The sequence below is a fragment of the Clinocottus analis genome, unplaced genomic scaffold, assembly GCF_023055335.1.
Source record: "Clinocottus analis isolate CAN_PGR_092001 unplaced genomic scaffold, fCliAna1.0.p SCAF_13, whole genome shotgun sequence".
NCBI classification, from domain to species: Eukaryota; Metazoa; Chordata; class Actinopteri; order Perciformes; family Cottidae; genus Clinocottus; species Clinocottus analis.
Genome location: NW_027175854.1, coordinates 3,589,920 through 3,606,590, shown reverse-complemented (window position 1 = coordinate 3,606,590; position 16,671 = coordinate 3,589,920). Strand labels below are relative to the sequence as shown.

General features: G+C 48.2%; 1 protein-coding gene across 2 annotated transcripts; it reads left to right on the top strand.

The window, feature by feature from the left end:
* The first annotated feature begins 3,770 nt into the window (after positions 1 to 3,770).
* On the top strand, positions 3,771 to 16,614 carry setd1ba (SET domain containing 1B, histone lysine methyltransferase a). Of its 2 annotated transcripts, XM_068573565.1 has the most exons (19): positions 3,771 to 4,299; positions 4,543 to 4,697; positions 4,973 to 5,071; positions 5,381 to 5,651; positions 6,726 to 6,847; positions 7,393 to 8,499; positions 10,005 to 10,775; positions 11,425 to 11,598; positions 11,682 to 11,775; positions 11,880 to 12,091; positions 12,179 to 12,251; positions 12,346 to 12,735; positions 12,848 to 12,970; positions 13,436 to 14,125; positions 14,422 to 14,588; positions 14,694 to 14,819; positions 14,968 to 15,087; positions 15,351 to 15,488; positions 15,608 to 16,614. In XM_068573565.1, exons 1-19 carry the CDS (start codon positions 4,239 to 4,241, stop codon positions 15,779 to 15,781), a joined length of 5,067 nt encoding a protein of 1,688 aa, XP_068429666.1. In that variant the 5' UTR covers positions 3,771 to 4,238; the 3' UTR covers positions 15,782 to 16,614. The 2 variants fall into 2 exon arrangements, with proteins under 2 accessions (XP_068429666.1, XP_068429665.1); XM_068573564.1 differs by having other exon boundaries at positions 12,848 to 14,125.
* The last annotated feature ends 57 nt before the right edge of the window (positions 16,615 to 16,671 follow it).

The following is a 16,671-nucleotide window of genomic DNA, read 5'->3' as shown; positions in this document are numbered from 1 at the left end:
ACAATCCGTCAAAATAAAAGGGCTGAGAAAACAAGAAAAGAGAAAGAAAAGGGCAGAGCAGTTTGCCTGACTGCCGGCTATTCTGACTCCTTACAAAAAGCCATAAAACCGTACTCATGTGCCCCAATAGGTTCTACAAAACGGTACAGTAGTACAAGCTATGAAAAATGCCTGTATAATAGTAAAGAGAAAAAAAAAGTGCTTGTTTGATTTACAAGGTGAAACTGGTAGCCTAGCAAATGAATAACGTTGCATATAAAAGGATATTTAAAGTGTCCTGTAGATGTAGGCTACAAAATATCCACACGTATACGGCCCCTTTCATCAATTAATAAACAAAGAACATTTGTCAAAAAAAAAGAAGGTTTTTTTCGTCGTGCAGAGAGACAGCTGTCCCGCAGAAGAGAGGCCAATCCTCTGTGTGGAATATTCCAGTCTGTCAGCGGCGCGCAAAGCTGAATGGCGAACCCACAGAGGAGGGAGGTTTTTTTTTCTTTTTTAACAAAGGCCTATAAATACCCTCATTGGCGGATTTGAACGCAAAATGTTCCTCTTTGTTACATACATAAAACCTTCACATTTTGTCCCCATTACACTAGGGGGGTGGGGATCTAGAAAGCAGGTTTGGGCAGAGCAGAATGCTGTCCCGGCTGCAGCCTCGTGACCTGCAAATGGAGGAATGCGCGCACTTGGCAGTCGCAGCGAGGAGTGGATAACAAGAAAAACAGGCCTCTGACACACCAACTACAAATGTGTGCTCGCTTGAGCACCAGGTTACACACACGCACCAAAAAAAAGGGAGTGCGTAAGGACACCGTATACGTGGCCCACCTTAAAAACCGAATTAAGACCCCCTTCTTTTCAACTCCTTCACCGAAACAAAAAAAAAAAGATAGAATCGCATCTTTGTAAGTTTGCGTGTTCTCATCTGCAGCACTTCAAACAATCGATGCAAGAGATCCCGTCGGACTTTTTGTTTTGTATCTCTCCTCGAGCAAAAGAACACGCGCAGCTCGAAAAGGCACCCCCCGTGTTATTTCCCCCCCCCCCCCAGATACAGAACAACAGGGCTGCTGCAGAGGACTCCTGATGACCTTATATAGCAGTGTGGGGGTGCAACACGCTCGAGCTCTCGTGGCAAGCGTCCAGAGCTCTCGGATTACTGCCGTTGCCATGCAGGGCGAGTCAGTGACCGGCAGCCCGAGCACGCCACTGTGCGAACGTGTCCTTCCCTTTACGCACTGGCGGCATTTTTCTTCTTCCCCCCCCTCTTACCCCCCTGTTCTTACTTCTTGTTAAAACACACACCAATTCGAGTAAAATCGCCATCGCCTGCGTCGGTCGGTGTTAAGACTTCCTGTTGTTGTCGCACCGAGAAATGTGCTCGTAGCGAGGCGCGCGAGCGAGCCTCTCCCAGTTATGGCGCAGCAGCGTTTTACAGCTCAGTGCTGTCCTTTGTCTGCAGAGAAGCCATTTTGAGACAAGAGAACAGCAGAGCAAGCAAAGCAAGTGTAGCCTACATATCACCAAAGGGTCTCTTTGGATAAAGGGAAGCAGTGACATTTACGAGATTTCTCCCCATTTCTCCCCTTTCCTCGTTTAAGACTTGGATTACATGTTTTGAATGCAAACTGTAAGTTTACAATATCAAACAAAAATACGAGTTATGGATACATATTACAAAAGCCAATACAGTTATGCTGATAACGTTTTAACCACACGTTTTTATTGTTCATGTTGTCTGTCATGTGGTATATATACATATAACACTTAACTTACATTTAGACAAAATGGCAAATAAAGTGAAATAGCTCAAAATCCATTACCTTTCCAAACATTTTCTTGAATTGTACATGATGTAGCTCAGTTAGAAATGTCGAAATTGAAGAGGTTAAAGCCTACTTGACTGCAATCCTGTCTTCAAGGAGAGAGAGGAGATGGTTTGCATATTGCCCACACAGATATGCTTGAAGATGCATCTTCGCTGGCTCAGAGGCAATGCCTATTGATCAAAAAAAGTTTTCAAAAGAGCTTTCTATCTTTCGTGCTAATGGATTCCTTCCTTTTCAGGAGATGCTATCCCACCCCTTATTAATGCCATTAATAGAGGATCCGAAGATGGAGCTGAAAACATTCCTTCTGCCCCTGCGTTTAGGCCTGTTAACTGCATTTCACCAAAGTGCTGAGGTAAATATTTTCACCATAGTTTTCCCTCCGTTTCCTCTGAAGTTTAACAGTCTATTTTTTTTTAAACCGTTGTAGAAACTGTTTAAGGCTACCTACATGGGCGTCTAAATGCATTTAAAGGTCAAGCCGACGATTACACTTTGGACGCATTTGGTTCTTATATGGCAAATGGACGGCACGAACGTAATCAGTCTTTAAATTGTCTCCACAGTTGCAGGAGTGGTAATCTACAGCACACAAGCCACCATGACTGTTAAGCATTGCTGTTGTGAGAGGGAAGTGTTTTAAGGCATTAATCAAAGCAAATGGGATATCAATCAACAGTCAAAATTTCAGGCAGCACAATAAACTATTTTACAAAAGGCCACTCGTTATACATGGCCTGCTTTCTGTCATTTGAGGAGCAGTGTCTCATAATCTGGACTGTAGGATGTAAATCTATATGCCTGCATGCAGTGAATATATTTAATAAAGTTGTCTATTACAAATGCAAACATTTATGTGATCAAATAGATAATAGCTTAATAGATAAAACATGTTTAATAACAGTAACTGCATGCCTCACATTTTACATTTTTAAATAAGCAAAACATTTTTAAATGATTATAAAAGAGTTGAACTTACTCATATCCCTACAAGGCCATATGTGCAATGCCAACAATCAGACATTACTTTAACTGTTTTCCTAATTTAACATCTGCAAGATCACAACTGTTTATTCACAACATTTGGTTTCTTTTCACTTAAGAAATATAAATACTATTATATGGGTGTGCCATGACCTAGTTAAGACAAAGATGGATTCCAGGCAGAGGAAAAAAGGCTCAAGATGTCACAGGGTATTACATCCAGTACATTCTCTTCCTTCTTCTCAATCCTTTAAAAGGAGGAATCATAGTTTTATCATAGTCCGTGAGAGATGAGGAAATCAAGTGTAAGATCCCTTTTGGAACAAAGGAAACCCATATAGGCCATTGAGTCCTGTTTCAGGAAAATGGCTGCCGAGAGCGCTCGGCCCCCTCTCTCTGCTCTCTGTTGAAGGACTCCTGAGCCGTGCCTCTAATAGCAGACGGCTCCTCTGCTGCTGCGCTCTGATTGGTCCGCTGTGCTGCCGCTGTTAACCAGCCAATTGCCCGAGCACTGCAAAACACCAGGCAATGTCAAACAAAAAAAAAACAAAAAAAACAAACATTTTAGTCGACAATATGCAGTTCATAAATATCATTACAAAAATAATTAAAAACCATACGGGGTTTAAGATTGTGTAGTTATAAACTCCACCGCTGTTTTAAATACAGGGCCAACACAACGGCTTGGCACTAGTTAGTCTGGATTACACTAATTGACAGCGAACCAACGGCCGCATTCCGACGGTTATAAACATCCGCCTGGCTGTTAAAGACAACTCGTTACCAGCCGAGTTTCGTATTTTAATCGCGTTAATCTGGTAATAATATCACATTAGCAGTCAACTGACTGCCGAGCAGCGGTGTCACCATGTAATTGTTTACGTTTTCAAAAACAGCCCGACATGCATGAATTTGTTAACGACCACAAGTGCACCAAAAAACTCTGCGACCGAAGCATTATTATTAGCCTTTAGGGGCAGTTGAGAAGAGATTTTGCCCCTGTGTCTATCTTGTGTTTGCCATTTGGGTAAATGCAGACGACAGATTCCACACAAAAAATGTTTCGAGATTAAGCGACGTCGAGCTGTGACCAGGGCTATAATAATAACATATATACATACGAACATTATCGCCCGAGTCGTTTAAAACGATACAGCTGCATTCCAGGTTATAGTACAATTAAATGAGCGGCAGAAATATAAATGAGTTTATAACGAAAGTGCGGCTAGCGTCGGCGGTGGGCAAGCCTAGCGGTGTATTGTGGAAGAGACAGAAGCTACAGACCAGAGGCACACAATATGTGTTGGCTCTCGCCGAAAAGGAGGCAGTATTCTTCAAGCTAAATCATGTAATGTTAGCGGCGAAAGGAAAGCGATTTCGTCTTTTCGTCAATTAGAGAACAATCCCTCGATCGGACGAACCATGTCCAAGCCAGGGGAGAAAAACAGATTGAACGAAGACCATGGCAGAAAGCAGAGTTCAAGTAAGCTGGTTCTTTTTCCCTCTTTCTCCAGCCGTCCTAATGCCTGTTTTCCGTAGCTGGGATATACGCTAGGTCCCGTTTTCGCCGCCACTTGGGTTAACCCCGACCACCGGAGCCATGCATCGTGTGGCTGTTTTCAAAGTGTGTCGGGTGGGCTGCTAACGGGACCGTGTGTAGCTTCTTTTTTTTTTTTTTTTTGCCTAACCATAGCTCCTCTCTCCTTGTCGCTGCCTGTCGTTTCAGGTTTGTCGAACGGCATGGACAGTCATCCCGTCAGCGGCTCGGCGGCGGAGAAGCGGAGTCACCACTGTAGAAGTTACAAGTTGATTATCGACCCGGCGCTGAAGAAGGGACAGCACAAACTCTACCGCTACGATGGACAGACTTTCAACATGCCCGTAAGTGGACCGCCTTTGAACGCGGCGAGACCGGGGGGGGTGGGGGCGACAATAGTAACCGAGTAGTCGACCTCCATGATGGGTTACAATGTGGCCGTGTTGGCGGTGCGGTGGCCACGGCGCGCGCTCCGGCGCCTCTCGGGGCTTTTTAACCCACCGCCGCGTTTGGTTTGTGCCAAACTTCTTTGCAACAAGTCCGCAACGCGTGAAGTTGTGAAAGTATGGATAACGTAAGTGTCCCATTCCCTCATCTCCTTCTCCCTTTTCTCCCACAGAACCCCGGGATACCACCGGTGGACATCGTCCGAGACCCCAGGATCGGTCGTCTCTGGACTAAGTACAAAGAGACGGACCTACCGGTGCCGACGTTTAAGGTATACATCTACTCTGAGTCCAGCTTTTTCCATGAGGAAAAGTGGGGCTGTCAAAAGTTGCAGACACACCCCCCTCGCTCATCTTTGGGATGTCGAGGGAAATGATGATGTCGGAAGGGAGATGTTGAAAGCCAAATAGGACGCACGACTCTTGATGCGTGCAGACGGCTCAGTGGAGTTGCATGTTCATCGTAACTCCTCCGGCACTGCGCTTAACTTTTGGTCAGCTGTCAGAAACGGCACCACGCGCTGCAGCATCTCTCCGGAAGCCCCCGTCCCGTTAAACCCCCCTCTCCTCCTGCTTTCCAGATCGACGAGTGTTACATCGGCCCGGTGCCCCCGAAGGAGGTGACGTTCGCCCGGCTCAACGACAACATTCGAGAAGGATTTCTTTCCGACATGTGCAAAAAATTTGGGGAACTCGAGCACGTGGAGATCTTGTACAATCCGAAGAACAAAAAGCACCTGGGCATCGCCAAAGTTGTTTTTGAGAACGTGAAGGCCGCCAAAGTGGCCGTGCAGTCGCTCCACAAGACATCTGTTATGGGAAACTTCATCCACGTGGAGCTGGACCCGAAAGGTAAACAGTGATTCAGTCATTCAAGGGAAAGATGTGTAACCTACATTTATGCAGGATCAGGTCTTCTCTCTGCTGCAGCAGCAAGACCCTTCATTGAGAGAGAAATGTCACGTTGTTTTTAATTATTAGGAGGGCGGCAATCACGTGTGTACCTTTACGTGTGCTGCCTGGTAACGTGGGGTAATTGAATTTCATTGAATGTAAGTCTGCTCCCACAAGCGGGACTCTGAGGGTGCTGTGTACTCCCTCTGTGCATAATTTCAGACCCGTAAACAAACACAAAGCAAACTGTCAGACTCTTTTTCCCTTCACTGTTTTTCTTTTAAGTCACATGTATGTATGTATGTATGTATGTATGTATGTATGTATGTATGTATGTATGTATGTATGTATGCATGTGTGACTCAAATCTTCGTTAGACTTTCTGTCAGTAACAGTGTTAAGATTTAAATACTTTGCTGTTGCTTCTGATTGATGCCAACAAGATTAATTCCTCTTCAAGGCAATGCACAGTAATTATTGTTTGACTGGCAAAAGTTTTTGGCAGTCAAATAAGTCAATTTGGTGTTCATATGAAGGCAAAATACTGACTGATGTTTTTGATTACAATGTGTAGTTTAATGTGGCTACACAAGTGTGATTCCTTTGAATTATTTCCGCAAATGTATTAGTTTTCTTTTCATAAATATTCTTAATAAGAATTGTAATTAACAAGACGTTGCATGTTGTGGAGGATGTGGTATGTCTTAAGACGTGTTTTGGTCTTTTTAGTACATCTGCTGTATCCGTTACATGTAACTTCTCAGATTAACAACCAAACATTAACAATATTTATTTAACTGATTGTTACAGTTTACAAGTCATATATACATAGGCAGGTCCAATTATATGAAATGAGTTTGTAATGCTCCTATTGTAAATATTTGGAAACTGTGCACTATAAAAGGAAACTGCATTTGTGTATCTACAAATGTTTAAGTTTGAGTTCAGCTGCCAGACTAGTTTTTAATAACGCATGCTGGCATTAAGTTTATTTACTCTGCATCAGACCAACGCATGTTTACTGCTCTGCAGGTGAGAATCGCCTGAGGTACTTCCAGCTCCTGATGAACGGCAGCTACACTCCGCAGACCCTCCCTGTTGGAGGAGAGGAGGCCCGGGAAGTTTCCCCTCGTAGCCTGGCAGAAGCCCTACTGGTAAAAATGCATTCAACAATATGTAAAAACAATGTTTTGTTCATGTGCTTATTAGAAATTACACCATTAACTGTGTCAGTGAGAGTCAGACCATACTGTAGTGTGGTACAAGTTTTTACAATGTCAGCCTGGCGATCACTGACTTGCAGGGTTACTTTGTAGGAGTAACTGACCAGTCTAAGCTGACATCCTTATCTGTAATCCATTTTATCAGCGCAGCAGGTGGTAGAGTAGAGCAGAGGAAATGTTATCCAGGCCAGAGCCTGTGTGACTGAAATGACAAAGCCAGTGAAATGTGCACTTTGGCCTCATCGCACTAGAAGCCTCCGGCATTGTGCTGGAAGAGTTATCCACTAGTTGCTTTGATAAAAAAAAGATGTATCCTGGGAGATGTCATTATTGGTCATTTTTCCTGACTGCATTGATATACAGCTGCTCCTTATGTTCCATTACATTTGTTTAGTTGTGCTGGTAGAGTATTCAGAGCTGTGCATGTCTGCCTGCGACACCTTTGATTAACCTCGAGCCTGCTTCTCTCCCCTCAGGCCTGCGAGCCCATCCGCAGGTTGTCGGAGAGCAGCGCGTCTGCTGTTGGAGCGACATTGCCTCCGAGCAGCTCCACCACTCCTCAGTCCCAGGAGACGGGCTACTCCAGCCTGAGGCAGGACACGCCCCAGTCCCAGGGAACCCCTCACACCCCACGCCAGTCGGGTACGCCGTTCTCTCAAGACTCCAATTTCTCCAGTCGGCAGTCCACCCCGGCGTACCCGTCCAGCCGGCCCGAGACCTCCGGAGGCTACAAGTCTCGCAGACACGAGAGCAAGTTCCAGGACGCGTACAACCGCAGACCGGAGAGGCCTCAGTACCGCAGCAACATGTACAGAAGTACCACGTCCGAGCAGGCTCCCTTCAAACAGCACCAACTCACCCCACCGGAGCCTCCGCCCACCACCCCCTCCTTCACTTACACGCCGCCTCTCCCTGCTACGCCCAACTTCAAGTCGGCCTTCTCGCCTTACCAGGCTCCTTTGCCCCCCGCGTTCCCTCCTTCGGAGCCTGCTTTCCATCACCCAGCCCAAAGGGAGGGGGAGTACCTTCGACCCCCGCAGCCGCCTCTTGCTGCTGCCACGGACTTTTTGCCCGTCAAAGATAGACCGGAAACTCCTCCGATCCCAGAGCCGCCGCCCGAGCCCGAGCCCCATCCGACCACCCCTCCTCCTCAGACACCAGAGCACTGCCCCTCACCTGGCTCCCCAACACTTGATCTGGAGCGCAATAGCCTGGATTCCCGCATTGAGATGCTCCTCAAGGAGAAAAGGACAAAACTGCTGCCGTTCCTGGAGGAGCAAGACTCGGACACTGAGGTGCGCATGGAGGGAAGTCCGATTTCCTCCTCGTCCTCTCAGCTATCCCCAATTCCCCCTTATACTAGCGGCTCCCAAGGTGGCCTGCAAAACTCCCGTCCCTCGAGCACAGGCTTGGAGGATATCAGTCCGACCCCGCTGCCAGACTCGGATGACGAGGAGCCAATTCCGGGAACGGCCTCGCTGGTCAAGAGAATCAGTTCTCCGGTCCAGGAGACGATGAGCAACAGTGACCTCAAAGATGGACATTTTCGAGGCCACACTCCCGTTACTGAAGTCATTGAAACGGTAGGACACACGTTTTCTTTATATTTACATCCAACTTATGTTTACATGAGAAATACGAGTTTTCATATTTGATGTGTTAAGTTGCTTTCCACACAAAAGAATGCAGCTAAATAGAGTTTGCATTGACAGTCTTGGTTCGTTGATGTGTACTCACAGCTGTGACGGTTACACTGGGGACACCGGAATTAAGGTCTAGTTTCAGTGAAAGGTGCTCGTAGGAGACTTTCACTTTTTTGTTTGTTTTTTTCTCATTATGGCTCATGGAGGAAGTTTCGTTCTCAATCTATGCCTAAAGACAGCACAAAAAGGTGTTTGCTGTTTCAGTCGGCCGCTGCTGTGTTCATCATTTTTCTGCACAAAGTACAAATATGATTTTCAAAGAACCAACATGTAGTGTTTTACCCGTAAAACGTGCTTATGTGTGCACAGCAGTCTATGAATACACATGTAAGAAATGTACAATTCCTTGTTGACACAGGTAAAACAGTTGAGCTAGAAATGAAAAGTTTTAGACTGAACTCACAGCCTCACAAATACCTTCACATTCATATGAAGTTGCTCTCCTTGTTTGAAGTCATAGTAACACCATCTGGCCTGTGCTGTTGTATTTCTGCATTTGGCGTTGTGCTTGGAGAAACAAGAGCCGCTCTGCTGTGGGGGAATTGAGCGCTCTTATTTCCGCTTTCTAACACTCGCCACACGCGCACACGGAGGAAACGGTTTGGCAGTTAGCCCCATTCAACACCACACTTCCTGGTTTTGCTGAGCTCGACTGTCAGGATTGGCCGCAGCGTCTCATGTCTCACATTTCAAGTTATCACAAAGCAAGCACTGCGAACAGGTCATTTGGATAACGACGCCACTCCCGTGCGCAGCGAACTCTCCTTAGTTTCATTCTGGCAGCAATTGTGACATAAATCCTTTTATGATAATAAACAGCAGGAAGGAACATTCAAAATACGGATATGTTGTGTAATGGCACAAGTGTTGCACGAACATTCATCCACTATGGCCCAGAGCAAACGGCTCCGTTTGGAAACATGCTGTGCGACTGTGCACACCTAGAGACTAAACTTTGAACTGATCATTTGTTGCTTTTATTGAATGATTCACAAACCTCTGTGCTTTTTGATACTGACCAAATTAGAGTGCTAAAAGATGGTATTGAGCACAGCGTTTACTTATACTTTCAGTTTTTTCCTGCGTAAAATTTTCTCAGCTGACACTCTTAAATGTCAGCTTGTGTTGAAACATGTTTATATTTCTGAAAGTAAGGCAAACCCCCCCAGAAATGTTTGGGAAACGTGTCAAACTACACCCATGATTTATTTGTCAAGCTAAAGGGGCAGGTCTCTTAACTCAAGGTCCACTTACTAACTTTTTTTCCAGAGCTTTTCGTCCTTATCTCAAGGCCTTTATAATTCAATGGCGTTTGCACAGTTGTGATTGTGTAGCGTGTGATGTTGACCTCAGATAGTCCTCACTGGTCGTCTGTTTTCACGCAGGGTCATCAGTCGTCGGGCGAAGACATGGAGATTTCCGACGATGAGATGCCCGGGACCCCGACCAGCGGTGGAGACTGCGGCCAGGGCATCGTCATGAACTCCGCCGTGTCCCCGATGCAGACCATTCCCATGCCTCCTCCCGGCTTCGCTTCTCTCCCGCACCAGGTCGGCTTCCAGCTCTCGCATCACCACATGGCCGCTCACTCCGCCGTCTCGGGACATCCTCACCTGGCCGGTCACCCCGGAGTGCCTCACCATATGCTGCCGCCCATGGGCCCCTACGCTCACAGCATGATGCCGCTGGTGCAAATGGAGCTGATGAACTGCTTGCGCTGGGAACAGTGGAGCAGCGTTCCCATGTCCTTCCAGATGCAGCAGCAGATGCTGAGTCGCATGGCTCAGACGAGAGGTCCCTATCAATATGCACATTTTATGGACAGCGCTGCGTCTGTGCCCTACGGGGCACCCTACCAGCCTGTGGCCATGGGAGCTACACCTGCGGCCGGCGCAGCGGCAGCGGCGGCGGCAGCAGCAGCACCCGGGCAACAGTGGCAGCATCCCAGTATACCAAAGTTCAACCCGACTGTTCCTCCTCCTGGATATGAGACTAAAAAGGAGGACCCCCACAAGGCCACCGTGGACGGTGTGCTGCTGGTCATTGTCAAGGAGCTGAAGGCCATCATGAAGAGGGACCTCAACCGCAAAATGGTAGAGGTGGTGGCTTTCAGAGCCTTTGATGACTGGTGGGAGAAGAAGGAACACTCTGCAAAGGTAAGTAATTCATTTCACCTTCCAAGATACAGATGAGAGCTTATTACCACACGTGTGTATGTGTGGGAACATTAAGTAACTTGACAAAACATTCTCATAATGTCCATATTATAATCATTATTTACTTTTAATAGAAACCATGTTTGTCAAACTAAACAGCACAAATGTTCAGGGAGAACATCACATCAGTAAATAAAGAAGGAGAATTAAAACAACCTCTCCGTCGTTTTTAAGTGCCATAAAACCTGAGCTGATGATTCAGAAAAACAGTTTGAATAAAAAAAGAGGATGATGTTGCTGTGATAAAATAGTGCTGCAAAGATAACATCGTTAATCAAGTGAATTAAACGTTGTTTAATTCATTGGTTTCCAGAAACGGAAATTGGAGGCTTTGCGGCTCTTTTCTGTTTTTATAGCTTGTTCAATTGACCACTTTTGCTTTTGTTGATCAGACAAAACAAGCAAGTTAAACAAGGACGTCTCCTTCCCGATCAATTGGAAAAGTAATCCACCGATATCTGATCATGATTCATTCACAGTTTGCTTCACGAAAATTGATCTGTCGACTGAAGGCAGACATGTTCAGTCGGATAACGGGGTTTAATACGATAACTACGCGGCATGAAAACACCATCTGGTTTTTCCGCAGGTGTCGTTGACTCCAGTGAAGGGTACCGAGGGGAAGGAGGAAGAGCGGCCCAAACCCAAAGACCTGATGGGTTCGAGTCTGCTGGAGAACTGGAACAAGGGCGAGGGGCTGGGCTACGAGGGAATGGGCCTGGGCATCAGTTTGCGAGGGGCCATCCGCCTGCCCTCCTTCAAGGTACGGCCGTCACCTTGAAGTCCATGTGGACGACGGCAGTTTCCCCCGCCTGCTGGTGTTTAATGGTTGCGTGTTGTGTTCAGGTGAAAAGGAAGGACCCGCCCGAGGCTGCGACGGCAGGCGACAACAAACGAGCGCGGCCCTCCACGCCAGTGGACGACGAGCTGGAGGATGAAGGTAACGCTCTCTCGCCGGGTTTCTCTTCTTTCCGGTGTTGGGAAATTGCCAATCGCTAATTTGTAATTTGTCTCCTGGCTGTTTTTTTTTTTTTTTTTTGTCAGACCGGGATCGAGACCCAGCCGAGCTCCCGTTGGACGATTCCAAAATGGACGCCGACAGTGCGGCGGCGAAGCGACGGCACTCGCGGCCGCTTGAATTGGACAGCGAGGGAGAGGAGGAGGTGGACACCTCGGGGAAGGAAGAGGAGTCATTGTCCGACAGGGAGGAGGAGCCTGATGAAACTCCGGCGACGGACAGGCTGTCGTCAGGAAAAGTAAGCCGCCATTACTCCTGTATCTGTTTGATTATTCATGTGACTATTTGTGCATTTTGTGAACATTCTTATGATCCGTTATCGTAGGAGAGTGCGGACGAGGAGGGTGATGATGAAGACTCATCCAGTGAGAGCGCCTCTTCAGATTCGTCTGATGAAGGTACTTTGGATACAAAACAGTGTTTTTGTTTGTTTTTCTCATTTCGTTTCGCTGTTTCCTGTAATTAATAATTGATCTTCCACATTTCTTACAGATGGAGAGAGCTCAGCTTCCTCCAAAGCCAGCTCGGTCTCCTCAGCCGAAAGCGCAGACTCCTCCGGGTACGAGTTAAGCTCGGAGGAGGAAGAGGACGAGGAGGAGGAGGAAGAAGAGGAGACGGCGGCGGCAGTACAAGATGTGGAGGCTGAAGGCAAAGAAGCAGGGACCACCTCGTCCTCTTCGTCTTCTTCAATTTCCTCCTCCGATGAAGACGGGGGGAAGGCAGAGACCAAGGCGCCGTGCGCTCCTTCGGGGACGGTCCCAGAGGACGCCGAGGAGCCGAGGAGCAGAGAGGCGCTAAGCAGCAAACTCCAAATTAGACCTCCGAGTCCTGAGGCGGAGGTGAAGGAGGACGTGAAGCCTTCATCCCCCAAAGGCATCCCAGGTGAGTGTCTGCCGTGTTATGCAGCGCTAACATTTAAACAAAGGTGCTTGTCATTTGGCAAAATGAATGTCAAATGATACATTTCCATGAATATATTTCTTTTATCTTGTAGTCCAAAAGCACGACATCAGTGTGGACGTTAACATTCCTGCAGTGAAGGAGCATGTAGCAAACCTTCGGCCGCCCACTCCCACGGGCGCCCTGCCCGACAGCGACCAGGAGACAAAAGACAAAGGTAAAGCAGAGCCCGAGGAAGTACCCGTCACCCCCGGTCGATTAGCCCCATCCCGCCTAGACGCTAACACACCTGCTCCCAAAACTGTCTCTGCATCTTCAATGCGCCTCCCTCTCCCTCCTCACCCGGCTGCGGAGGGTCGATCCCTCCTTCACCTGCCCCCCGGTTCCCTGCCTGACATCCCTCAGCGGGCCAGGCTCCCCACAGACGAGGACATCCCCCGCACGCCGGGCAGGGACCTGTCGGAACGCACCCGAAGTCTGGGCAAGTCCCAGAGCACGGACGCCGTGCCCATCACACCTGGCGGCGACGCCCCGCTGACGGGCAGCGGCCTTTTGCTTATCTCCCCTCACATCCCCGGTAGCCCCTTTTCCTACCCTGCTCAATCCCCTGTCCTTAGCGCTGGAGTCCCCCGCACTCCAGGAAGAGACTTAACCTTCACCCCTGTCTTCCCTGACCCCACAGCGCTGGCTTTTAATAGGAAAATATCCACTGAGAGCCTGGATGAGAGACCCGTTTTCAAGGAGCCTCCCATCAGCACTTTGCCCAGCCAGGCCCCGTCAGCCGGAGCGGAGCATTCGGTCAGTGTCCCCGAAGATCTGCCGGCTGGTCTCACCGTCGACGTCCCTGTGCCTTCAGACACGGCCCCATCGAAGAGGAAACCCGGGCGACCCAAAGGCAAAAAGACTCCAGCTGTCTCTGCAGCCGATGAGTCTTTGGAGCTCTCGTCTGAGCCCCACGACGCACAACTTGGCGACCTGTCCGCGCAAACGATCTCCGCCCTCTCCGCCAAGTCCCCTCACCACCCGAGCCTGGACTTCAGGGAAGGGGAGGTGAAGCCCCAGACGGTCCTACCTGACGAGGAGGGCTTCCTGTCCTACGAAGAAGAGGCGCCTGTGATCGTGAAGCCGCCGCGGCGGGCGCGGCGAGGCTGGGAGGAGCTGCTGCTGGGCGGCCTGTCCCCCGCCGCCTCGCCCCTCCGGCCGTACTTCAACCCGCGCTCCGAGTTCGAGGAGATGACCATCCTGTACGACATCTGGAACGAAGGCATCGACGACGAAGACATACGGCTTCTGCAGATCACGTATGAGAAGATGCTCCAGCAGGATAACGGCAACGACTGGCTCAACGACACGCTGTGGGTCAACCATCCTCATATCCTTTACTGCTCACGGTTGGCAGATTTACACCAAATGTTATCGGTAACGTTGTTCTCTACGTATGTCAGACGTCAAAGTTTAAAGTGCTCCACACAAATCATTTGAAGTGAAGGACTCTCAGCTGTTTCGTAGCATGTATATCACATAGCAGCCCCCTCTGGTGGTGAAAACTGGGAATGTTTTGGCTGCTGTTCGTACAGCAGATCCTGTTGAGCGTCAGAATTAGTTTTGGCATCTCAGCGATGGCCAAAGGGCTTTTTTTTTGTGGTTTCTTCCTTGACTTCCCCGCACTTACTAACATCCCGAGGGTGAAGAAAAGGAGACGAGACGACGGCATGAGAGATCACATGACCGGCTGCGCGCGAAGCGAGGGATACTACAAGATCGACAAGAAGGACAAGATCAAGTACCTCCAGAGCACGAAGCTGCAGTTGGAGGAGACGCCGTTTGACACGCAGGTTAGACCCGTTTCTTTTTCCCGACTTCTGTGAAAGTGTTCACGTTAAAAACCTCAGAGGCACGTCAACCATGAACACCATCTTCCCCCATCTTCCTCTCGGCAGGGTATGAGTATTCCTGCGCAGGTCCACGCCTCCACCAGAGCCGGCTCGGAGCGGCGCTCGGAGCAGCGGCGGTTGTTGTCCTCGTTCGCGTGTGACAGTGACCTGCTGAAGTTCAACCAGCTGAAGGTAAACACAGACCAAATGCACTTTGCTCCACTGGGCCGTTTTGCACCGTGCTAAGCAAGAACACAAGACAGACAGACAGACAGGCGGCGCTGCGTTGTTCGTCCTCATTCAATGTCAACTGACGCTCGTCTTCTCTTTTCTCTTTCAGTTCCGTAAGAAAAGGATCCGATTCTGCAAGTCGCACATCCACGACTGGGGTCTGTTTGCTATGGAGCCCATCGCCGCAGATGAAATGGTGATAGAGTACGTGGGACAAAACATCAGACAGGTGAGAGAGACTTCTTTAGTTGCATTCATCTCGCTCAAAATGTCTCTTTCAGGATGATGAAGGCTGATGGATATGATCGACGATACAGTATCTATGTCAACTTGTGAGTTTGCGTAGAAAAGGTCTGTTGCGCAGTATAATTTAATTCTGTCATGTTCAGGGACATTGATGGGGTTGAAGTGGACAGAATTGTGTGTCATCCAAAGCCATTAGTTTGATTTCAAAGCAGAAGTCCGAAATCTAACGAGTGCCGATCCTCCCAGGTGATCGCGGACATGCGGGAGAAGCGCTACGAGGAGGAGGGCATCGGTAGCAGCTACATGTTCCGCGTTGACCACGACACGATCATAGATGCCACGAAGTGTGGCAACTTCGCCCGTTTCATCAACCACAGCTGCAATGTAAGAGGATGTCAGCGTGACGCTCCTTTTTTTTTTTTTTTTTTTGAAAAGGCAAATCCAAACCAGCGGAAAATGAATTTAATGTACTAACCGCACAATTCTCTTCTGTTTTCTTTCAGCCCAACTGTTATGCAAAGGTCATCACAGTGGAGTCTCAAAAGAAGATCGTGATCTACTCCAGACAGCCCATTAATGTCAACGAGGAGATCACCTACGACTACAAGTTCCCCATCGAGGACGAGAAGATCCCCTGTTTGTGTGGGGCGGAGAACTGTCGGGGAACGCTGAATTAACCTTCCAGGTGAGGCTGTGATCCTCTCCGGGTTGTAAAAGCGCTGTCCTTTGAAAATTTCATTCAAGTTTCCAAGACCGGCACATGTGGAGACTCTGGACGAGGAGGAACTGAAGAGGAAAGGTCTTTTTTTTTTTTTTCTTTTTTTTTTTTTTTTTTGGGAGGATCGAGGAGAAGAAAAGCTGCAAGTCGTCCGTACGGCCCTCTTCACACATCAAACTCTAGATTGTTTACGATTCATGGTGCTCTTGAAAATAAAAAAAAAAACGCATCGTTTTTTTTTTTTTTAAAAATGTCTGCCGTTGACCCAGAACTTACTCAAACTCTTGACCTGCTGCTGCTGCTGCAGCATTTCATCCTCTCCGCTCGGACAGTATTTCAGCACAGCTCCCATCACGTCCTCTCCCGGTTTGTACAGTTTTACACTTCTTTTTAAACAATCTCGTTTTTGTCTCCATAAGCTTTACGTACACGACACGTGGTACAGAAAAACAAACAACACATGTTCGGCTGCTTACTAATAACACTGCTGAGACGCACAAGCCCGCCAGGAAGACGCCTTTCTTCGGGAGAGGACGCTGTCGGGCATCTGAGCAGACGGGAAGGCGGCGGAGTGTCCGGCCCCGGCGGCGCTGCTTTCTCGCTCCTACCTCCTCTGCACCGCTTTTCTTGGACGTAAATCAAACTGACGTGGAAAGAATTCAAGCAACACAAATGGTTAAACCCTGCCACAAAATCCGAGATATTTGGAAATCCCGCCTGCTTGTCCGAGCCAACGATGGATCACGCTGCTTCCTTTTGGTTTATGCAACAACATAAAAAGGTTCAAAATGACATTTGTGTTCCTGATAGTCCAGTGTTTTCCCGTTTTGTTTTCTGTAGCTCTTCTCT